Source organism: Myotis yumanensis, unplaced genomic scaffold, assembly GCF_028538775.1.
Source record: "Myotis yumanensis isolate MYYU_CA2020_CCGP unplaced genomic scaffold, mMyoYum1.0.hap1 SCAF_12, whole genome shotgun sequence".
NCBI classification, from domain to species: domain Eukaryota; kingdom Metazoa; phylum Chordata; class Mammalia; order Chiroptera; family Vespertilionidae; genus Myotis; species Myotis yumanensis.
Window position 1 is genome coordinate 24,605,181 of NW_027223763.1, and position 26,195 is coordinate 24,631,375.

At 38.6% G+C, this 26,195-nt stretch overlaps 1 protein-coding gene across 1 annotated transcript in view; it reads right to left on the reverse strand.

The window, feature by feature from the left end:
* Window positions 1-26,195, reverse strand: part of TMEFF1 (transmembrane protein with EGF like and two follistatin like domains 1) — a 73,347-nt gene that overhangs the window by 32,422 nt on the left and 14,730 nt on the right. The window contains exons 2-5 of the mRNA XM_070431060.1: window positions 19,581-19,690; window positions 10,862-10,991; window positions 7,050-7,076; window positions 4,753-4,849 (exon numbers count right to left, since the gene is read on the reverse strand). Coding sequence (XP_070287161.1) covers window positions 4,753-4,849; window positions 7,050-7,076; window positions 10,862-10,991; window positions 19,581-19,690 — 364 coding nt within the window. The remainder of the gene's footprint in view (window positions 1-4,752; window positions 4,850-7,049; window positions 7,077-10,861; window positions 10,992-19,580; window positions 19,691-26,195) is intronic.

A 26,195-nucleotide genomic window follows, 5' to 3' on the forward strand; every position in this document is an offset into this window, starting at 1 on the left:
ACCTGCCGCTTCGCACACAGGGATGGGGCCAAAACCGGCAGTCCAACATCCCCCGAGGGGTCTGGATTGTGAGAGGGCACAGGTCAGGCTGAGGGACCCCACCAGTCCACGAGCACCAGGCCTCTAGTTCAAACTATAAAAATTTAAAATAGCCACCGAGCAGACAAGAGAGATAAAATACATGCAATGAGTAAAGTTTCTGCATTTCACTCAAGGACCTATTTAATCTGATTTTACATTTAGAATTTATTCTTACATTGGCTACAGTTCTTACATGCAATTTGGTTCTTATGCAAGAGAAGTGAAGAAGCAAGTTAAGAGTTGGGGCTGCCCGGCCGGCTTGGCTCAGTGGTTGAGCATCAACCTATGAACCAGGAGGTCACGGTTCAATTTCCGGTCATGGCACATGCCTGGGTTGTGGGCTTGATCCCCATTGAGGAGGCAGTCTTGGTGTATGTCTCTCTCTCTCTCTCTCTCTCTCTCTCTCTCTCTCTCTCTTTCCCTCTCTCTCCCCCCCCCCCCTTCCTGTCTGAAATCAATAAAAATATTTTTTTTAAATAATAAAATAAAGTTGAAGAAGTATCTAATCTAAAAAAAAAGAGTTGGGGCCATCTACAGTCAGGCCCACTGGCAAGGCACACTGACAGACCTAGAAGCTAAGAGTCCTACTGGAGAAGAAAAATTATTTTTTAAAAACTATGTTAAGTGCCCTGACTGGTTTGGCTCAGTGGATAGAGCGTCAGCCTGTGGACTAAAGGGTCCCAGGTTCGATTCCGGTCAAGGGCATGTACCTTGGTTGCAGGCACATCCCCAGTGTGGGGTGTGCAGGAGGCAGCTGATCGATGTTTCTAACTCTCTATCCCTCTCCTTTCCTCTCGGTAAAAAATCAATAAAATATATTTAAAAAGAAACTATATAAGAACTCAAAACACAAAGCAGAATGGTTTTTTAGGCATAGGGGTGAAACAAACTGTTACTGAGAACACCAGTGGCCCCTGAGAACAGTTTGGTAAACACGTGTATGCACAGCACAGTGGTTTTGCTGCTTAGCTACAAGCAATTCAGCCTCACCTGTAAAGCCTGGATAATGTTTCCCACCATAAAGAGCTAAAAGTAATTTATGTAACAACGTCTAAACACTAATGTTGTTGAAATATGTTCTGTACACTCTGTTTAAGATGACAATACATTAAATCAATTTCCATTTAAATGGCTAAATAAAAAATTAGCACTTCTCTTACTACCAGAAAATCAACAAGGTACCATTTATCCCCTCTTGCCAAATGCCATATTTTTTAAAAACTATGATCAAGATAAAGAGAAAAAGCTTTCTAAAGCAAGAGAAAGAGTTTAGCTGCCCTTGGGAAACCAGATAGGTTATATAACAACTCTTCTGACAGGGAAGACATTTCAAAATGAGAAAGTATAAAATATTTTAAATGAATACCCATATCTGAAAGTATGACATGAAATATCATACCTATTATAGTTATAGAGCAATATTTTTCAAACTGAAGGTCATAGTCACTAATGGATTATGAAGTCAATTTAGTGAATCACTACTAGCAATTGTTAAGAAAATAGGATAGAAATATTAAGGTGCACTGCATGTAATATTTCATAGAATTTTGTTTTACTTAATATGCATTATTACCATGTGTATGTGTATACCAGTGCTGGGTCACAGTGTAAATGGAGTTGTGGTCAAAACGTCTGAAATTCACTGATAAGCAAGTCGATAAACTCGCATATAGCGGTCTAGATAAAAACTAAACAAAAATTTTAAAGCACCTAGTACTCAGAGTGACGAGGTGATGATAAGGACATACTGTATTCATAGCTGGGACCAAGCTGAAGAAGAGGGCATTATTTTTAAAGTCATCAAGCAGCCCAGCCCCTGTGTAGCTCAGCAGTTGGCATTGACCTAGGAATCAAGAGGTCACCACATGCCAGGGTTGCAGGCTCAATCCCCAGTAGGGGGGGTATAAGAGGCAGCTAATCAATGATTCTCTCTCATCAATGTTTCTCTTTCCTTCTCCCTTCCTCCCTCTCTCTCTAAAAAAATCAATAAAAAGATATTTTTAAGTATAATGTTTAAAAAGTCATTAAGCATCAGTCTATGAAGTAGGAAAAAGATAATAGCTTTCATTCTAGGAATAAAACAGACAAATACAGGGAGGTAGATGTAAGAAACACACTGTTCTAGAACTTATGAGAATCCACCCCACAAAACCCTCTGACTTCAGTCCTCAATTTTCTCATCTGTAAAGTGAGAGGATTAAATTAGAAAATAAATTTCAAGATCCTATTCGACCTTAACATTCTCTGATTCTGGTAGAATTTATAATAATTAAGTCATGAAAGGAATATGTGGTTTATAACTCAGACCTTGTGTTTAATAAATAAAATGTTATCTTTTAATAAAAAATTATATAACACCTTCTTAATAAATAATAGGTTTTTACATAAAAATCAAGGCACGCTGGCTAATGCCATATTTCAGCATCTCAGTTTTCTATACCCAAAAGGTCTAGATAGCTGGGTCAAAATTACCTTCAGACAAATGTTACTATTCATGAAAAGCATATAGAAGGGACCTTGAAGTAGTTATAAAAACTGTATATATCTTTCTTGGTACCATGACCCATTTAAAAGTAGAATTTTTTAAAATTACAGTCATCACTGAGATACATATAAATTGTTAAACTCGACCACAATCAATAATAAATGTTTTATAGACTAAAAGATGAGATGCTCCTAACATTTATTTTTGTCTCCTTCCATGGTAGGAACAACCATTGTAGCTTAACCACTTACTGTGTAGGGAAAGGAACCAATTTGTTCCTTCATGTTTTCCCCGGTGATTACATCACTTCTTGGCCTGGACAAAGCTGCCCGTCCCAGTGTGTGTTGGTTCCTTAGTCTGCATGCTCATTACTGGGAAGCCCCCCTCCCCTAGTCTGTGCCCACTTCCTTACGCTGAGAGTCTGTATCTGCAAGAACAGTGGTTGCAAGTTCTCAAATAAATAGAACACACAAAATTGATTTAGTACATACAACAGGATTGCCTTGATTGGGCACAGACTACCCATTATATCATGGGGAGGTGTTCACAGAAAGATGTGTATGCCACCGTGCGGATGTCACATTTGGGGCCACCTCTGAGACTAGATGGAATCTGTTCCACTTCTAAGCCCAAGATCTCTTTCAATTTAGGGGTGAAAAATGAGAGCAGAAAAATGTATGAAATAGGACTGAAGAGAGATACTGTCAAAGGAATAAACACAGATCAATAGACCAAGCCAATCAATCACTGACAACTATTTTGACTCTGGACACTATTATAAAACAATCCTGAGGAAAAACACCGAAAAGAACTAAATCTGTACACACACACACACACACACACACACACACACACACACAAAATGGTGTTTCATCATGCCATATTATTAATACAAAATGAGAAGAGAGTGTAACATCTATTATCTGTTCTTTCTGCAAGTCCACATTACTCATTTCTCTCTTGTCTTTGGACTGATATCTACTTTGGAAAACATGTTCTTCCAAATCAAACCACTCAGATTGAAATGGATAGACACGTCAATCCAAGTGACCGGCGTGCAGAAACAGCAAATTCGGGCTTTGGTGAATTCACTTTTTACTGCACTTACTGGTCTTTTGCCAATTCTCACCTATTTTGAAATACATACCAAGTACATTATCAGACATTAATTTTACCAAGTCCCATCCAAATAGCTGATTTTGACATTATATAATGCCGAAAATGGTGTTATCCTGACTTGTAAAACTCACTTTGGGCATTAGTGCTAATTAAAGCATATTACTACTACTCAGTGAAAGGCTTGAATATGCATTTAAGGCTGAATAAGGCACAGGACTGAAAAATACACAGCAAAAAAATACACATGAGTAAGAGAGAATGAGTAAATCTCTATAAGTATTTTAAAATATGCACTAAGGGTAAATTGAAGCAGGGAAGATCCATTTGTGCTCTAAGGTCCTGGAGTCAGCAGTAAGGCTTTTAGAATCAACCATAAAAAAGGCAAGCACCACAGGGAAATAAAAAAGGTTGAGCCTGGGAATAAACAGCAACCTGATGAAAGGAAGAAACAGACATGACTGTGTTGATGATTAATTGTTACTACTCCACCAAACAACACTGCTTCTTACAGGGAATGAATGGAAAATTGGACAATGCTACCCAGGCTGAACATGAGTGAAAAAATAAAACAATATAATGTCAGTCTGTGCAACTGGGATTTCTATACATAAATTTTACTTATATAAAATATTTACTATCATCTAAAATTTTGAAGCGGTTTTGGCATTTTTAATACATTAAAATATCCGTAAAAGTTTTTGTGTAAAAATTCAAGGTAAGAAGAAACTAGTATTGATACTAGTTGAAAGTATAATAGGATAATTTAGAATAAGAGTACTTCTGCTTTAGCCTTTGGTATAAAATTATCAATGAAAAAAAAAAGACAGAGGTAAAACCAGAAAATATTACAAATGGATTTTCATTCTAAAATATAACATTTAAACTGACTTGAATAACTATAGCATTATATCAACTTAAGAGAGAAGTTAATATACTAGCATTACACAGAAAAATAAAATAAAAGGCACACATAAAATATACAGAAGCAGGTTAAATGATACCTTTCTATAACAGAATTAAAAAAAAAAACTCCACGTAAGTTTATCCCTTTTCCTCAGTCAACTCACCCAACGTTTTCTGCATCTTCATCACACTCAGCTTTATATTTGCAAGGTCCACACTTGGAGTGTTTTCTGTGAACTTCTGCCCCTGACCCTTCCTCTTCTGTTTAAAAAGAAAAATTAAATTTTTAACCAAGATTTAGGATCCTTCCCAGATATGCTTCATATTTCAGGAGCAAATATTCTATTTCTGGGGAAAAGGTACCCAAGCTCTTTAAAACAATTACTTCCAAAATCTATTAACGATAAAGTCCAAGAACGTTGCCAATACTGAGTACAACATATTCTGTGAGAAAAACAAGTATTGGTGCTGGCAAAATAATCCGCTAAATTATGCACAAAGGAGCAATACAGTAGGTTTTAATAATTAGTTCCCTTTACAAGAATTACCATATAACATTATTTAAGAGAGAGGGGGGGAAAAAACATGAGCAATAATTTTAGTCCAGTGATTACTCTATTGAAATTGCCTTTCTAACTACATAACAACTAATTCCAGAGTTTTAAAAAAAATCCTCAAATTCCAAGAAGGAAAGGGCGTCTCTTTACAAAGGATGTGCCCCTTTTTCTGCTTTGCCACTTAGCACAGCCAAAAACACCCAGAATGCAGAAGTGTGTGGGAATTCCATGATTCATCTCAAAAAAACAATAACTACCACCAGACCCCAATTCAGCTCACATCCCACATGTTAGGGAGCCCTATATTTGTGGGTCTCAATTTGAGTGGACCCTATCCTAATGATCTCAAACTGGACAGAGAGATTCATTTTGAGGCCAATTTACTCTTTACTCAAGGAATTTCCCAATCTGGTTTGGGAAAAAACACCTTATTCAAGGCATATCAATCAGTAAAAAGGTATTAAAAGAAAAGTACCCAAACCTAAGGTGCCCTTTTGATAAAACTTCCAATTTTCAGTGTCTGCCTATATTTTAAGCCCGGATTCTCATGAACACTCCCAAACAGATTTCAGGGAACATAATCCTAAGTATATCTAAGGCCCAGAAACATCATGAGATCTAGAAATTACACAGTCACCTGGAGCTCGCATATGTTCGTGTATTAATCTGAGCAAACCTCTCAGCCTTTCTAACTCAATTCAGTTTACATCCACAGGGCAAGACATCCAATATCTGTGATCAACTTCCATTTCTTTAATATAATAATGAGGACACTTTCCTAATTAATGTCTGACCACATGGGCTAGACCACATGACCTCTTAAAATCCTTTCCAGCTCTAAGATCTGGAATTTATGACCTGACCTTTCACACATGATCATGAAGTTTCTGCTTAAATATGTCCATTTAAATCAAATTCTATTATTCAACAGATGTAATCATCTTTTTATTTTTAAGCTGAAACTGTCATACCTGAACTTCTTCCTCAGGACAGTTCTTCTATTCTCTAGGTGACTTAAAATCCCTACCAAATGTAAAATTTTAGGATTCTATGAAATGCGTAAGTCTGGAGTAAGGTTTTAAATCATGCTGAAAGGATCACACTATATTTGTTTCATCTGTATAAGTGTGAACCTTACCAGTGAGTTTTCTGTTAGTGTGTCCCCATAGTACCTCAAACATTATTTTGTAGACAGTGGATACTCATTAAGAATCACAGCTTCATTAAACTCTGAGATAGATTAGTCACTCTTAATTCTGATCATCTAGAGTAAACTTTGTTATAGGCTGTTCCCAAATATTAGTTTTCTATAGCAGAAATAATTCATATATTTGCACAATAAAATTAAAACCAAACAGGAACATTTTAATGGTTTAAATTAAACTTTAGATTCACCAGAGTTTGTTCCGCAAGTCTTCTCTTTGCTGTGCACAACTCACACTAGAGTTTTTGAAAACCTATACTCTGAAAATTCCTTGGAAGTAAAAATGTGTAAGCATGGGGTGGGAGAGAGTTACAAATACCCTGGTCCAAGCTAAAATCACTTGTGGGGGTGAACCTAGGAGAGGCACTCTGGAACAACCTCAGCTCAACAGGAGCTACATTCCCCCTTCATCTAACAATAAATCTTTAGTGAAAAAATAACTGCCTGAAACAAAGATGCCAGGCTAAGGGGGACAGGGGGACTGGGGGAGGGGGGCTATGGCTAAGGGTGGGAGTTTTTCCTGGACAATGAAAATGTTCTAAAATTGACTGTGTGATGTACAACTCTGTGAACATACCAAAAGCCACTGAATTGTACACTTTAAGTGGGCAGACTGCATGGTATGTGAATTTTAGCTCAATAAAGCTATTTTACAAAGTGAAAGAAAACAAATGCCTTTCACAAGGTACCTGAAACTTACCTCCTTCTCCAGATCCAGAGCCATTATCTGAGAGAAAAAAAGAAAAGAGTATAGATGAACACTTTTCCTGGAAATTTCACCAAACAGGAATTTTCTTATCAAAAATCAAACTGGGATATCCATTCTCAGGTAGCCCTTTTCTCATTTTCTTTTTACTATCTATATCTACCAGTTCATTCTTACATACCTATTTTGTACCTTTCTCCAAATATAAATTCTTTGGACACATAACCATCTATACCTCAGACATCTTTGTAGCCCATTCAGGAAATATCCAGGGGCCTTGCACAGAGTAGAGACCAATAAATATTGTAAAGCAAATGGCTAAATAGAAAATATTCTAATGAACTCACTTAAAAGGTAGAAGAAAACTTTGATTTTGCTAAAGCGTGAGAGAAATAAGGAAGAAGCTGTTTTTATGAGAAAGGGAGAGAAAGAGCTTTGGGTCTTGCTCCAAATATCTTCTTAATGAAATCTGTGGCTAAAACCCCAAAGCCAAAAGGTTAAGAAACGCCCCAAGGTTCAGAAGGAAAAAAACCTCAGGGTTATGGTTTTCATATTCTTGACGAAATTCACTTCCTCTAGGAAACCTAACCAGAAGGAATCTCACCAAGATGTAGGTGGGAGACTTGTTACTAGTGAAATGAAAAAGCCTCCCTCAAAGTTACCAGCAAGAAGCCAGGCTAAAATGTAATGAATGTAAAATACTGATTTTATAATCCTAAGAGAACCAACATATGGCACAGAGCACGCTGGAAAGAGAGTCACGCTGCAGGATCATCGGCACCCAGCAGTAAAATCGCAGGAACGGCCTGTAAAGAGCCTCCCACTTTATCAGCACTCTGCAGGGGAGGGTACACTGGAGAACCCACCAGCTCTCCAAACAGTTCTCTAGAGTGGGAGACAACACCTGTAACAACACTGCTGCCTTCCCTTCCAGCTCCTTCAGACAGTAATCGAATCCCCAGATGGGGCAGAAATTGGAAAAGCATGTTCTGTGTACTGCCCACTGCAAAATCTTCATGGGGTTTTATAGAAAGTCTTCAATTGCGTTAAATTTTGATTAATCAGCCATAAAAAAATACATCTTCTCTAAGTAATAAGGAATGAAAGCAGAAAAAAAAGAGAAGAGGGGAACTCAATTTAAAATAGTTTTTATGACCAAAATTTTCTCAGGAAAACACTCCCTTTTTCTTCTATTCCCACACTGATTGGGTTCATATAGTATATGCTAGACAACATGGTAAATGTGAGGAATAAATTGATAAATAAGGCAGTCCCAGCCGATGAGATACTTAATCACTGCCAATCTTTTTACAACCCATGTCCAAGTTAAAAAATAAAATATCTAATACCTTCTTTTAGTGTTACTTAAAATTCCCCAATAAATAAAATATTGTTATAACTGCAGAGCCAGTTCAAACTGGTCTTATCCTGTGTCTAACCAGATACTGAGTTGGTTTTTCAAAAACAACAGAACAAATCTATGTCCTGCAACCGTAGCACATGCAGAGGACAGAATTCTGACCAATAAAACAGGAACCAAAGTTTCACATCCCCTACCCCTACCCCAACCAAAGACCTGAGACTGGACCAGAACTCAATCATGGGAATCCTTTCAGAAGCAAAGGGTCCAGGAAGATCCAGTGCTGAAAGCTCTCCAATTGAAACCGGCCCCTCCTACCCTAACCCATTAACTTCCACCCCAAACCCTCAATGGGGAGACAGATTTGAGCCTTGCCTCCTTGCCTGTGGACAGGCCAATAAAGCCTTTTCTTTTTTCAAAAGCCAATGTCTTGTATTGGCTTCCATGCACGGGCAGCAAGCCATTGCCTGGGAACATCATGACTACTCTGCTAATGCGGATGAGTTCTGTATTTTCACTGTACACACGCCTTCCCCAGCCCACACAACTCCACCCATCCCTAGGATTATGATGTACCTCCCTAGGCAGGGGGCATACTGCCTTCCAGTTGAGAAATAACTGACTGGCTAGAAACAGATATGTCCGATAAATGAAATACAGTGAGGCATGTGCACAAAGTGTGAACAAACACTGCCGGGAGATGGCATGGAAGAAAGATTTCACAGGGGAGCAAAGGCTTAACCTTGATCTTAAATCATTAAGAGTTTTCAAGTAAACAAAAGAAAATGCTATTTTTAGCACAGGGAATAGGACCAATCAAAGAGCAAATGACAAGTATAACACTGGCCCGTCCAGCAAACAACAAAATTGATATAGTACCTTATAGCTGAGCTCATTCAGTCCTCATTTAACTACCCCAAGAGGCGATATGCACTTAACAATTAGGGGCTCCCAGTTTGGTTAAGGGGCTTGTCCAAGTCATACAGTGAATAAGAGCTGGAGCTACTTCAAAGGCAGTTTTTTTTAACTCTTATGCAGTGCTCTTTCCAAGTTACCACTCTGCCTTCTAATGTTTAACATTCACTGCCTATCAAAGCATTTGGTGTCTTAAATACATACTCTGCATAAATGATGCACGATTAATTGGGGACTGTAGAGAACTCCATATTCCTTTATGGTCTCTAAATCAAGTATTTGAAACACAACATATATAAGAATCACACCAAATACTAGTTAACTGGCCTAAGAACATAGTAATTTCACCAAGCACCTAATGATTTAGTGTCTGGAAAAGAATTTGGCCTTGCCCAAAGAAATGTCTGGCCTTTGTCCTCAGCTTCTGGAAGGTCATCTATGTCATACCTTCTAGAAGTGTCTTGTTTAGGAAAGGTACTGACCACATCAGATCTTAGGGTGGGGCCTGCCACATTCAATAGTCTTTGGGTTAAAGACCAACCATGTAATTTAAAGTGGGGGCTTTGGAGTTCAAAATCAACCACATGGACAATCAATCCATCATGCTTATGTAATGGAGGCCCAATAATAACTCTGAACATAGGCACTGTAATAAGTGGGGAAAGAAAGGAATGGATACATCATGTAAGAGTAGTCTCTATCTTTACTGCTAACCTTCATACAATAATTCTAATTACAATACCTTACCTTCATCACTGCCCCCGAATACAAATGCAAGTAGGAAACTTATATTAATGCTTTCCAAAATAAACCACCACCCATTCAGGAAGGAAGCGAGAAGGAAGTAAATATAAACAAGTGGGAGGAGGGGAGTGACGAGGATTGACAGAAAAAAGAAGACAGGAAAAGAAGAGCTTGGAAAGAGACACATCCTGGGAGGCCACTAATGCTTTCTATGAATATTCCCCACCCCTTCCGCCCACCAAAAAATAAAAATCAACAAAATGGGGCTCATATCATGTCCCACCCCAGATCTTATTCTAATAGTCAAACCACAGGCGAAAGAAATGCCAAGTCCCCACAAAAAAAAAGGCATTAAGCATCAAAAGTATACTGAGAAGCCCAGCCGGGTGTGGCTCAGCGGTTGAGTGTCGACCCAGGAACCAAGAGGTCACCAGTTCAATTCCTTGGCCAGGGCATACGCCCGGGTTGTGGGCTTGATCCCCAGTGGGGGGCGTGCAGGAGGCAGCCAATCAATGATTCTTTCTCATCATTGATGTTTCTATCTTTCTTTCCCTCTCCCTTCCTCTCTGACATCAATAAAAATATATATTTTTAAAAAAGTATACTGTTGATACATGACCACTGGGGGTTAAAAAAATGATATAGAGGGAAAGAGCCCCCTACTCCCTACACAATCCCCACCAATCCATACAGCAGTTCTGAGAAGACACCTCTGACTGCAAACTTCCTTTTAGAAAATATGGCAGAACCATTTCTTGCATTTACTCAGAAGAATATCACAACATACCAGAGTAGCACGGTCCTCTTGCTACCACTGTTATCTCTTTCTGGTGCTTACAAGCAGCTCTTCTGAGAAAGCATTCATTTTGATATGTGTCCCCATTTGATGCACAGACGGGAATGTAATTTGTATGGCACTACAAAACAAACAAAAATAAGTATCAGAAATAGGCATGAATATTAATAGTTTATTTAGTATTCACGAGTGCAATACCATAGCAGTGTGACACACTTCTAACTACAGAATAGTTTTTTCTTTTATTTGGTTTAAAAAAAGAGTTAGACTACTTTCTCCTACCTTTTGCACATTCATAATGAAAAGAACTATTAACTACCCATAAAAATAAGAATGAAAACCCCTTTCCTATCTACTTTATTTGCTTGCTATAAAGATCCAGTGAGATAATTTAAGAGGAAATTGCTGGCACTGTTTATAATGAGTGCTAAAAATTAAATGTCTTTTTATTATGATCAAAATTCATTTATTCAATACCCCTGGTACAGTCCCAAGGTAAATGCTAGATGACACAAAGAAAAACATAATCTTTCTTCTCTCTATATATTTTAGTACATATATGTGATAAAGCATGTACTAAAAAGAGTAGACAGTAAGTACAATATCTAATACCTACTACTGTAAGCTAGAGTACTCAAGAAAAGCCTTCTCAGAGAAAGTGAAATGTGAACTGGGCCCTGAAGGATGAGTAGAAATAAGACAGGTGAAGAAATGACACAAGACCTGTATGTTTTAAAAAATTTAAAACTTCTATACGCCAAAAATGTCAAAAACAACTAAAGTCTTAAAATCTGGAGAAAATATATGACACAAGTTATTATCATTACTAAAAAAGAGATTATATAAATTAATAAAAAAATGGACAAAAGACAAATTTACAGAACAATTACAAATGGCCAATTAACGTACAAAAAATCCTGACCTTCACTAGTAATCAATAAAATGAGATACTACTTTTAGCTTACAGAACTGGCTATTACACAAACAAAAACTTCATCTTGGTGGGCGAGAACATAATTTAACAACACATTTCCAGAGTCTTGAAAAAGGAATGCAGTTTTTGATCCAGAATTACATATTTAGGGATCTATCTGAAGGAAACTATTAAAGACAAATTTATTTTTTCAATTATAGTTCATATGATTTTGTATCAGTTTCAGGTGTACAGCATAGTGGTTAGGTAATCACATACTTTACAAAGTGCTTCCCCCAAGCCCAGCTGGCGTGGCAGGTGGTTGCACATTGACCAGGAGTTGGACCAGGAGTTAAGGGTTCGAATCGTCCCAGTCAGCACACATGCCCAGGTTGCAGGCTCAATCCACAGTGTGGGGTGTACAGGAGGCAGCTGATGGATTATTCTCTCTAATCATTGAAGTTTCTATCTTTCTCTCCCTCTCCCTTCATCTCTGAAATCAATATATATATAGTTTTTAAAGTGTTTCCCCCAATATTACCAGTACTTACCTGGCACCATACATAGTTATTACAATATTGACTATATTCCCTATGCTGTACCTTACATTCCTGACTATTGTGTAACTACCTATTTGTACTTCTTAATCCCTTCACCTTTTTCACCCAGTCCCCCAAGCCTCCTCCCTCTGACAATCATCCATTTCTTCTAGGTATATATGAGTCTGTTCAAATTTCAAACAAAAATGTATTAGTATAAAAAAATGTAAAAACAATATAAAGCATGTTATATCTGTTCAAGTGATTAATATTACAGTCACTGAGAATTACCTTTTAAAAGAATACTGTGTGGCAGATAAAGGTAACATATTGTTAGATGTAAAGCAGGCAACAATACCACATATATAAACTTCTGAGAATTCTGTGCCATTTTAAAATGTATTATTTAGTTCACAAAACTGAATGCAACTTTTAAAATGATATAAGTAAAAATACAGCAAGAAAATTATATATATATGTGTGTGTGTGTGTGTATATATATATATACACATACATATATATATTCTCAATTACTTAGAAAAATAAACATTCATAAAGTATATCCTGGAACAAAACATCAGTAAGTTTTTCAGATTACTTGTCATGGTTTTTTATTTCCATTATTTTGTGTTTTCCTCAATTTTTCTCCAATGCACAAGATTTATTTTTATCATTTGTTTACTCTTAAATATGACATGCTACCACAAGTCAAGCACTGGTAAAAACAATCTCTAATAAAATATTTTATGAGCAAGTTTGCATGCTATCCATTATCAGCAGACTCCTACAATAACTTCAACTAAAATTAAAGTTTTACTTTATTGCTCCAATATTCATGAATCACATCCCTCTATTCTCTTCCCCTAAATTGTACATAATAACTTGTATGATGTCTGCAGGAGTCGATATTTTTTTTTGTAATTAAACAATGCATAATTGTAAAGGAGGTCATAAGCTCCAAGACGTCAAGTGCTAACTCTATGAACTTTTCAACCAACTCTTTGCTCAACAAATGCTTAATGACTTTTTAATGGTGTGCTCTCAAAGGTGTTAATAGCGCTCCCTAGGCATAGATGTCCCTATGAAAGAATTTTGGTTGTTAGAATGATACTGTCATTTAGCAGAAAGATTTTTTGGTTGTTACAATGATAAAGAACATTACTGTCATTTAGCAGATGGATTCCATGGATGCTAGCTAGATGTATGTCCTGCAAAGGAAAAAACAGTACCACACAACAAAGGCACACACACTATACAATTTCTGAATGCTTCTCTAGCCATTCATATGGGAACTATGGCAAGACTTACTATAGATAAGTAAGGCTGCTCTGCTATAACTTATCCTAATAATAGTTTTTATTCTAGCATCCACCATACCTCTACATTTTTGTCTTTAGATATTTCTGCTATAAAATTGCACTAATCTTTAGTAAATGAAAACATCCATCACAAGTAGATATAAGCATGTGACTACTGTATTTTCTTCTACTGTAATCATGCCCAAGCATTTACATGTTGAATAATTTATAGTAGAATAATTTATTTTACTATAAATTTTTTATTTCTCCTTTACATTGCAATTATATATTATATTGATTTCTTTAATTATGTGTTTATGTAGGTTGCATTATCTATGAATTTCATTAAAGAATAGTAAAGAAACAGAATACAAATTATTGGTTATAAAAAAGAGTCATTAAGTCTGATAGGGCTGAAAATCTCTAAGGTAATAGCAAACACTTATTCAAGAGTTTACATCTAGTCAACACCAGTGACAAGTTATGTCCTATCTAACTTAAATATCGTAACAATCCTGTGAAGCACATGACTTAGTGCTTAGAGCCTGGGCTCTCAAGTAAGTGTTGAATTCCAATCCTGGGTCCACCATCTATATGATTATGGGCTAACACCAGTGCCATTTTCCCCACCTGGAAAATGGTAATTATAATAATATCTATCTAATAAAGATGTTATGAGGATTAAATAAAAGATATTCATCTTTAGCATTTATATCTGGCCACAGTAAATTCTCAATAAACATTAGCTGGTTTGGGTATTGCTATTATCATTTCTGACTCTTAAGTAGGCCCGGGGTCATAACTAATAAGAGGAAGACCTCATTTCCTCACAATTGATATACTCTAACCACTACACAAGTCATATGTCACCTGGTGGTAGCAACAGAGGACTTAACATAGCCTGAGCAATGTCCCTCAAATTCAACCTAGCAAGCTCATACCTAGGAGTGAGCATAGGATAGGAGAGGTAGACCAGCTATTCCTTGGTCAGTCCATTTCCAAGGGTCTTTCTTAGGAACCTCTCCTTACGCTATGGGCAAATTAAGGGATGTGGGCAATTTTCACATGGCAACTCCTGACTTAGGCACTGACTCTAGCCTAAGGTCTGCCTCCTCTATACCACCTCCCTTACTGGGGAAAAGAACTCTCCACTATACCTTCTCTTGAGCAGGAAGGAAGTGTTTTGAAGTAGTTTAGAAAATAAGAAAATAATAATGTTGTGATGGTTGATTTGGTGGGTCAATTGACTGGACCCCAGGTTGCCCAGATTAAACATTATTTCTGGATGTGTCTGTGAGGGTGTTTCTAGATGAGATTCCCATTTGAATCAGCAAACTAAGTGCCCTCCCCATTATAGGTGGGATCATCCAACCCACTGAGGGCCTGAATAAAATGAAATAGTGGAGGAAGAAAGAATTCCCTCTCTCTGCCTACTGAATGGGAACATGGGTTAGTCTTCTGGTTCTCAGGTGTCTGACTCAGACTGAGACTTACATTATCAGCTCACCTGATTCTCAGATCCTCAGACTTGGACTGGAACAAAGAGGAAGACAGAAAGCAGGGAAAACATCACAGTCACTCCTCTTCATATATTGCCCAAGTTTTAATGGAGAGATGCAGTATTGATCATTTCTCTTTGTACCAAATTAATAAAAGTAGCTTTGTTTATATAATGTGGCAAAATATCATAGCTCTTATTTGTAGTCTAAAAAAAATTGTAGACTTTATTTAAAATCCTGTTATTTTTTGTTACAATTATATCCCTGAAAGCTTATATTAACACTGAAAGCATGCTAAATCATAACCAAGTTTTTTAAATAAATTGAAAGATATAGTTAAAGCACCCTCACATGTTTAACTGGCTTATGAGGTCATTGTTCTTAAACTGGCAAGAGTCTAAGTCATGTATAAGCTTATAAGGAGGCAGAGTAGTAGTCAAAGGAAGGTTCGCCCAGCGGCAGGATCAAATCAGCTGTAAGCCCTTAGGCAGTTTGCTCCTACAAGCCAAGGAACTTTAAACATCTTTATATCCTCAGCATCTAGCCTACCATTTAGCACAAAGCAAGCACTGGATAAATGTCTACTGCTCTCAACTCCTAACTTTTATTTCCCTTTCCCTCTTTGCCACCAGTAAGAATGCAAGGGATTCAGGCAGATCATGAGAGGATTTTCTAGCTGTTCAAGTTTGTTTAAAAGGTCAAAAACACTATGTCTTTAAGAGTTGCAGGGAAAGACTTTCAAAGAATGAACATTACAATAATAAAGACAAAAATAGACAAATATGATGTGAAAATTAAATACTATCAAAAATGAAAATGACAATAGGATAACTTCTTTAAAATACAGAGTCCTTTTCTGTAATCTAAACGGAAAAGGAACCATCTCTAAGGTAAACCTACTAAGTGATTTAGTGCTTAAAAGAGAAAGTAGGCAGTGCCCTCGGTGGTCCTGTATCCATCTCTTGCTTCAACACTGTTTGGACAGAACAGACCCAGGGACGCCCCTTCTTGCAGCCGCTGGCCACTCTCCTGTGTCTTATCCAGTCACCACCTTCAGAACCAAATCGCTTCTCGGCCTTTTGGCTAAGATCAAGTACAGAACCACCTCCAGCACCTGCCAACACACCGTTTTGTGTTTTTTTTATAACTTCACTCCTTATTGCTGAACAGCCATGAGCTCCCAAATTCGTCAGAATTATTCCACCGAGGCAGAGGCTGAGGTCAACCGCCTGGCCAGCCTGCATCTGTGGGCCTCGCACACCTACCTCTCTCAGGGCTGCTATTTCGACCATGAGATGTGGCTCTCGAGGGCGTGGGCTGCTTCTTCCATGAGTTGGGGGAGAAGAAGCGCGAGGGCTCTGAACGTCTCTTAAAGTTGCAAAACCAGCGCGGTGGCCGCATTCTCTTCCAGGACGTGCTGAAGCCTCCCCAGATGAATGGGCAAAACTCAGGGCCATGGACGCCGCCCTGGCCTTGGAGAGGAACCTGAAACAGGCCCTTTTGGAGCTGCCGGCCCTGGGTTCTACCCACGCACCTCATCTCCGTAACTTCCCGGAGAACCACTTCCGGGGTGAGGAGGTGAAACTCATCAAGAAGGTGGACGACCACCTGGTTCACATCTGCAGGCTGCCGGCCCCCAGGCTGGGCTGGACGAGTATCTCCTGGAAAGGCTCACCCTCAAGCACGAGGAGGCGGCTTTGGAGCCCAGAGGCCTTTGAGGGGCCCCTCTGCACCCGCTGGTGTCTGCTTTTACCTGAGCCTCTCCCCAAACTACTTAGCCATTCTTTACCACCATGAAGCCCTCTCCCATGCACTGGACCAAATGACACAATAAAGCTTTTTGCAGAAAAAAAGAAAAAGAAAAAGAAAGAGGACACATTTGTATAAGACAGACTATTTCTAGAAGGAAATACAAGAAGTAATAGATGTTGCTTCTGAGAAGAGCAATTGGTAGTCTGGAATGGAAGGAAGACATTTTTCTTTATAGCATCTACTAGAGCAGCGGTTCTCAACCTGTGGGTCGTGACGCCTTTGGGGGTCAAACGACCCTTTCACAGGGGTCGCCTAAGACCATCAGAAAACACATATATAATTACACATATTGTTTACAGTGGCAAAATTACAGTTATGAAGTAGCAATGAAAATAATTTTATGGTTGGGGGTCATCACAACATGAGGAACTGTATTAAAGGGTCGGGGCATTAGGAAGGTTGAGAACCACTGTACTAGAGGCCCGGTGCACAAATTCGTGCACAGGTGGGGTACCTTGGCCTGGCTGGTGATCGGGGTGATCAGGGCCATCTCACCCGGTCCCAATCGGAGCCAAAGGGGGCCAGCTGGCCGGGGAGGGATCAAGGGAGGTTGGCCGACTGGCCCAGGAGGGACTGCGGAAGGGCTCCAGGGCATGTCTGGCCCTCTTGCCCAGTCCTGATCAGCCGGACCCCAGCAGCAAGCTAACCTACTGGTCGGAGCATCTGCCCCCTGGTGGTCAGTGCACATCATAGCGACTGGCCAACTGATTGGTCAGACACTTAGCATATTGCACTTTTATTACATGGGATGGGATATTCTTAAATATTGTTCAAGTTGTTTACTATGAGCATATAGTATTACTCTTAAAAATATCAAAACAGTACCTACATGTAGATTCTCATGAGATTTTACAAACTTTTATATATATTATATATAATGTTTAGAACAGTTAATGAATAAAATGCTCAGCACAGTAAACAATATAGAAGTGCTCAAATAATGTATTGTATATCATGTACACACATACATATACATATATATGTATATATATATGAAACAGTTGTATATAACACATACATACACACACACACACATATATATAAATATATCTCTACAAGCCATTATAAGGGAAAAAGGAAATACTCCCCAAAATAGGCAAAGAATATGAAATATTAATTCATAAAAAAGTAGCCAGTAAATATTAAACATATTTAATAGCTCTGGTTATCAAATAAAAATTAAAATGTTTTTTGCCTTTCAGATTTATAAAATGTAAAAGGACTTCAAAATCTACTACCCACAAGCCCAGGAGAAATAAGCAGTCTAATATATTGCTGTTGGTGAAAATGTTAATCTGCACATAAGCATCCCATTCACCCAACAATTCTACATCAAGGAATTTATCTAAAGAAATTATAAGACAATTGAAAGAGGGAAACAGTCCCAGTCTTCTTGATACAGGGTAGCTAAAACACTAATAAAAAAAAACTACAATCTTTCTGGGTTGCAGAACCAGAGGTCAGAGTTCAGGGCAACTGAAAAGTGAGAGAGAAAATACCTGAAAGGAGAATCAGAGGGGAGTCCAGCTTCTGTATACAAACTCAGACCAAATTTCTGGCTGACTTCGAACCATTCATGGGGCATATTCCAAGCCGCCAAGCTAAGGCTAAAAAAAAATGAACTGATTTTTGTGTTGCTGCCACAATAGGGAAAATAAGATTTTGCCATTTGAGTTCAGCCAATTCAACTGTTTCATCAATGAAACAGTGGGTATGATTAGAACAAGATTATGATTGGGGGGGAAAAATTCTAGCTCCTTCTTTGTCTCATTTGAAGTCCTGAAGAAGAGACCATCTTGTGAGCAACATACTAAAAACAGATTATAATTCAATAATATCAAATGAACAAAAAGAAACAACTGAGTGTAACACATTTTGCTTCCTTTCTTTTTTTAAAATATATTTTTATTGATTTTAGAAAGGAAGGGAGGGAGAGAGAAAAAGAGAGAGAGAGAGAAACATCAATGATGAGAGTGAATCATTGATCAGCTGCCTTCTGCACACCCCACACCAAGTTCAAGCCAGCAACCCAGGCATGTGTCCTGACTGAGAATCGAACCGTGACCTTCTGGTTCATAGATCGATGCGCAAACACTGAGCAAATCTGGCCAGACTTGCTTCCTTTCTTTTTACTTCTTTTTAAACAATAGAATTACAACTAAAACAACACCTGAAAAGCAAAGATCTTAGTCTGAGGTTATCCATTCCAGTCCATCTCTAACTGTGACCTACCCTCAGGCATCAAGTCAGTGATGTTCTTTGGCCTAAAAAGATGAGAACGCAGCAAATAAAGAGGGAAAAAAATGGACTAGAAAGAGAAGGAAAGGGGGGAAATGTCCACATTTTAAATAAGAGACTCAACTACAACCTGTACTTTGTTTCCTCTCGGTGACAATTATACATTTGAATAGAACTTTAATATTTTTTCAAAGCATCTTCACAACTGCTATTGTCAGTCTCTCCATTTACTAGGAGTTCAAGGAAAGAAGCATAGGAGGTAATAGTACTTCATCTGATAAGAATTAGTGGGCCATGAGCCCAACTTCCTTGTGGGGTCCAAGGTGTTTTAAGCTTTGTAATTTGAAGAATGAAGAATTATAAAACATGAGAAATGTAAAAAGATTTCCAAATAGGGTTAAGTTTTCTCACCTGAAATTGACATGCACATTTCAAGCCATCTCCATCTTCTTTACAGACGCCTCCGTATTTACATGATGATTCATCACAAACTCTTACATCAGACTCCCTTACATTTAATTCTGTAAAAGACGAAAAATTGTTTCATATATAAGTGTTTGTCTTTTTGTATCAAAATATACATATATAAGTAAATGAAAAAAATCCTTAAAATTTGTAGAGCATTTCATTCACAAGAATAATAATAAGAAGACATATATATAATATACAAAAAGCAAGTTCTATAGGACACAAAATGTTCAGGATTCCCCAATGAGACTCTTGCATAATGAAATGCAAGTAATCCAAACCAAAATAAAACTCAAGATTTAAATTTCAGGATTTCACATAATTCCAAAGGTAAATCAACAATTTTTCTATTTTGGACTCCCAAGACCTTAGGGTAATCTTCTTAATATTGTTTTAATATTTTAAATTATTTTTCTAATGATTTCTACTTTTAAGGATAACAAATAACTACACAATGTATACAAATATGGATTCATTATGTTGTAACCTGAAACTAATATATCAATTAAGCCTCAATAAAAAAAAAAGAAAAAGAAAAAAAAAAGGCAAGTCACATCCAGAATAACGCCATTTATACAAAGCTCTAAACCATGAAAAATAAAACATTGTTTAGTTTAGGGGTATTCTTTTATTAGATGATAAAAATATTACATGACAAGACTTTAAGCATTTTCAATCATCATTTAAGAAGCCAAAAAAAGATAAAAGAGAAAAAGGAATAAAAGTAACTAAAAGGAATAATAATTATTGTGGTACCTGGAATAAATTTAGGGTGATCATTATTTACTCTAGACAAATAAACCATTTTAATTACAAATGAATTATAAAGTGAACTTGAATTTCATACAATATATATATATGGAGCATTTATGTGCACAAAATTAAAGAGATTCAAAATCTATCAGACAAAAATTTTTAATCATTGATTTAATTTTTTTCTACTACAGGAAACACAGCCAATACTAGCATTCTGTGGTCATTTTGCTCCTACTCCAAGACTGTCAGTCTTGCTCTAAAAGCATCAAATTAAGGTTTCTAGGAAACCTAATAAATTGCTTCAAGGTAGTGCTATGTAAAGCTGCCAATCATGCGGAATTGGGTAAAAACCACTACAAAGCAGTTTTCACATTTTGCATGTGGGGAATGAGAGCTACAACAAATGCTTTTATGCAAACAATAAACAAATGATTGTTTAAAAAGCACATCCCAGTGCAGTGGGAGCAGAGGCCTAAGTTAGCTTCTGACTGACATTCATAGCTGAAACTCTGGGACGAGCACAGGGTCTCCTGCAGCTCTAGATCAAGGTGGGGTCTTGGCAAGCAGATCTCCCGGAGCAATTCTCCAGCGATCCCTCATCCCTAGAGGAGCTAGAAGTCCTACCTTAATAGGAAAAGGTAAAAGTCATGAAATTCTGATTACCTGATTATTAGTCGTTTTACTTTATGCCTAGCCTGCTAACAAATCCATGTTCTTTTCCTGTGCTAATGTATTAAATGTGATTATTTATTTGATCAGAAGCAATTTATTATCTACTATGTAACTAATCCTATGCTAAGAATTTGGGATTCAGAAAAATACGTAAGAGGGAGCTTATGACCTTGCTAACACATGGAGCAATTAGTGATGAATTCAATGTAGCCTATAATTAACAGGAGAGCTGTGTAGTACAGACTATGACAGCTCTTGAAATTTCAAGAAGTAGGAAATTTTAAAAAATAGATTTGAAGCACAGGGTACAATGTCAGAGATGGTAAGACTTGCATTGATTTTGAAAAATTAGTAAGACCTTTATTCTGATTATAAAACTAATATAGGCCAAGCCGGCATGGGTCAGTGGTTGAGCATTGACCTATGAAGCAGATCACGGTTCAATTCCAGGTCAGGACACATGCCCGGGTTGCGGGCTGGATCCCCAGTGTGGGGCGTGCAGGAGATGGCCGATCAATGATTCTCTCTCTTCAATGATGTTCCTATCTCTCTCACCCTTTCCCTTCTTCTCTGAAATCAATAATTATATATTTTAAATTAATATAGGATCATTATATAGAATTTAGAAAAGATGTTTAAAAATAAAGAATGTTTGAATTGCCCTCAATATATGAGTCATATCAAAAGAGAGAAAAGCATGTTCTTATCTAGGAAAACAATATTAGTGAAAGAGACATACATCATTTAATAGTACACACAAATATTAATATCAGTGGTTCCCAAACTACTGATAATAGGAAAACTAATAGTCTAGGAAAACTAGTGTCATAGTCTAGAGTATACCTTCATCTTTTAAAAAAGTAAGAATTTCATTTCCTCAATGGAAAGAATTTTCTCATTTTAGAGTTTTCTTCGCTTATGTTTCTAAATTGTCAATATTTGAGATTGCTAGCTGTCAACAAAACTAAGGTTCAACAAGTAAGTAAAAAATATTGATAGAAAGTTCCAGCCGTGTTTTATGAGAACACATCATCCTGAATGTCACAAGGTCATGAATGTACCTTTTAAATTGTTTTGTTATTGTGGCAGTCACTGCTAATTGCCTACTTTGAACCTATTCTCCCCTTCTTACTTAATAAGGGAACCTCGATTTTGTCCCGGAAAAAAAGGTACTCAGTGAAATAATCTGTATTGCCCAAATTCCCTCACCCCATGCCACAGTTCATCAGTAAGCACTGCCCCTTCCACCCTCATTCTTCCATTCCTCTTCCTGCCTGGAGAGCAAACCTGTGCCCAAGGTTATGGCAGCTATCTCACATGCAAGCAGATGAAAGCTACAAGCTATAGATAGACTGGAAAGACAGGAGCAAGAACGCAGAAAGAGAATTAGGGAATCACCACAGCTAGCCTGATTTCATCCCTCCAGACTTACGGTTATCCTATATAATAAAGATGTAATATGCAAATGGCCATTACACCGTGAAGCATAAAGACCAACTGTGTAACGACCAGATCACGGATCTGCAGGAGGGTGGGGCAGCGAGCTACAAGTGGGTGGCGGAGAGGTACAGGAGGGGGCAGAGCAGCAAGCTATGAGGGGGGGTAGGGGGAGAGGGGGTAGGGGTGAGGGGGGGCAGAGGGAGCTACAGGAGGGCGGGGCAGTGGGCGGAGAGCTACTGGAGGGCGGCAGCGAGCTACTGGCGCACAGATTCGTGCACAGGGCTACTAGTCCTATATAATAAAAGGCTAATATGCAAATCGACTGAACACGGAACGACTGGTCACTATGATGCGCACTGACCACCAGGGGGCAGATGCTCAACTCAGGAGCTGGCTCCTGGTGGTCAGTGCGCTCCCACAGGGGGAGTGCCACTCTGTCACAAGCCGGGCTCATGGCTGGTGAGCACAGAGGCGGTGGTGGGAGCGTCTCCCACCTCCATGGCAATGTTAAGGATGTCTGACTGCCCGCTTAGGCCCGCTCCCCATGGGTGAGCTCCTGGACTGCGAGATGGCACAGGCCAGGTTGAGGGACCCCTCCTCCCTGAGTGCACAAATTTCGTGCACTGGGCCTCTAGTAAGAAATAAATACACAGATAAATAAAGCCCTTATTTAAGCCAAGGTTATTGGCACATGTAATTAAACACAATCCTGATATAATGTTTGCATATAAATTTAATTAAGATAACTTCTGTGCAAAAGTCTTAAGTTGATGCTATGTCATGTAATAAAATTGACTTATCAAGACCATCATGACTTCCTGGTGCTCTGATTCCTCACAAATATGAGAATCACAGCCTTAGCTCAAACTCAGAACAGGAGGAATTCTATTTTGGGATCACCTTCTGAATGTTATTTCAAGTATTCTGTACAGTACCAGCCATCAAGAGGGGACTCTACACCTGTCAGTGGTGATGATGATTACACACCTGCCTTCCTGAGCCCAAGATGGAAATTCAGCAAAATAGATGAACCATTACTGAAGCCCTCAAAGCTCAGCTCTCCAAATAGAAATATTTTACACAAAGAAGCACTCAGAAGAGTGGCTCTAAACAGAAATATTTTGCTTTGGTTGCAAATCTTCCCATCACACAACTCTCTACATGTAAGACTTGTCTCAGTTTTCATTAACATTTCAAAGCTGGGAAACAATACACACTAGGGGAGGAACCCTCCTTACCTATGAACCTGAGGTGTCAAAACCCCTAACTTTTGGCAGCACTAACTGGATTCAGGCTGCAATTCAAAATGGGACCCATTGGCCCCCTAGAATAATATTTCTGACTTTTCTACCACCCTGCCATTAAACAGAGTGCAGTTCTGAGGATCTTATGAGTTAACTAACACAGAGAGCCAAAAGTGATTAAACTATGCAAGCTGTTACCACAGAATTCAGGGCTTCTCAACCCGGGCATGACCGACATTTTGGGTTAGATTATTCTTTGTGGTAGGGGACTCTCCTGTGCACTGGAGGGTGTTTAGCAACATCTACCCATTAGATGCCAGCTATAACATTTCATAAAAGTGACAATAAATTGTATCTATGAAAACAAAATTAAAAAGACTTTTTAAAAAAGCAAGGTGCTTTTTAAAAATCGCTGTTGAATTAGGTAAAGACAAGATAACAATCTAGACTTCTGCATCCACAAGTCTATCAGTTCCTTTCTTAAAAGATTAAAACTGGAATTTATAATCAATGTATTATGAATGGGGTTTATTCAAGAAAGGGGAAATTTCAACTATTCTCAAAAAAAATGTTGCCAATGGTGTGGTTCGGTGGTTGAGCATCAACCAGGGAACCAGGAGGTCGCAGGTTCGATCCCTGCTGGGGGTGTGCAGGGATGTTTCTCTCTCTCTCTCTCTCTCTCTCTCTCTCTCTCTCTTATCTCCCTCAAACCAATATATATATATACTGCAACCAATATATATATATTATACATATTGCAACTTCATTCGAAATGTTGTTTATTAAGTTTATATCTTTTACGTTAAAATAAAATGCCACATACATTTATAAATCATTTTTTGTGACTCCCCATTTTAAATAACTTCCTTGATTAACCAAGTAACTACCAGAAGCTTACGGCAGCAAGACAAGGGGTCTCCTACTATACAGAGCGAGGCAAAAGTAGGTTTACAGATGTCAGTATGTGAAACACAATTTATTCTTGTATTATTATTTATTAGTCATTGTATTATTTCCCATACAAACAGGTGTAAACCTATTTTTGCTCACACTGTCTATAAAAATGTTCTGCCCTCAATCATCCCATTATGTTATCTCATCCTGTCTCTTCTCCCTCAGCAGTCTCATCCACTGCCACCACTCTGAGTCTTCAAATCTGGTTTTCCCCAACCCTACTGAAGCCACTTCATCTGCTTTAGCCAGTGCTATTTCCAGTCTCCAGAGCACTACTGGGGAAAGCCCTATAAATTAATGCCCTCAGAGTACTTATCAACATGTGGGAATCTTAAGTGCACTTGTAAGTGATTCCTTATTGACTTCCCCCAGGACACGTTCAAACTTTTTACCTTGTTCTACAGAATAACCCAATTTCAATGGATTTATACACATTGTTGAGGTGTTAATAGTACTTGGGAAACCTTCCATTTTTTAGAAAAGCACACCAATCCAATCTGACAGCACCCCTGTGGGACGGTTTCACTCCCAAAACAAGTCCAGCTTGTTCCCGACGCTGCAGCCAATTGTCTAGGAGACAGTTCCACAATCTCTACACTGAAAACACATTTAAACATTTAAAATACCCAACACCAGGAAATGGTGTGGTACAGCCATGGAATATTATACAGACAATATTTATCTGACAATATGAAAATATGCAGATGAATATCAAGTGACAAAGCAGAAGGCAAAACTTAACAAAAGCGCTATGATTGCGCATGAAAAACACATGTAGGAAAATCCAGCCAGGAAAAAACAAAAATGGTAACAGGGACTGTATATACAACCAGTTAAATGATGATTTTTTTCCTCTAGTCTATATGGTTATATGGGGGTGCAGGGGGTGATTTCTAACACCCCCAGAGACGATCTACACTAATAAAAGACAAAGATGCTAATTGACCGTACCTTCGCTATGCCCCCAAGACACGCCCACCAGCCAACCAGAGCGACTATATCCAAATTAACCCAACCAAGATGGCGGCCGGCAGCCATGGAGCTGGAGCAAGCAGGAGGCTTTGTTGTCCGGGGGATGGAGGAAGCCAAGCTTCTCGCCTGCCCTGAGCCAGCTGTGGCCTCAGCTCATGGCAACAAAGTTTCAATTATAGAAGACAAATAAATCCCAGATACCTGCTTCCAGTCAGCCTCCACTGGGAGCTTGGGTGGCTGGAGGCCGTGGCCAGTCTGCAAACAGCCATCAGCCCCTCACCCAGGCTGGCCACACCCTCATGGAGTGAGGGTCCCCGCTGGGGGGTTTAGCCAGCCTAAAAATGGCCCTCACCCCTCACCCAGACTGGCCAGGCACCGCAGCAGGACCCCCCACCCTGAAGGGGCTGTGGCCAGCCTGCAAACAGCCCTCAGCCCCTCACCCAGGATGGCCAGGCACCCCAGTGGGCACCCCCACACTGAAGGGGCTGTGGCCAGCCTACAAACAGCCATCAGCCCCTCA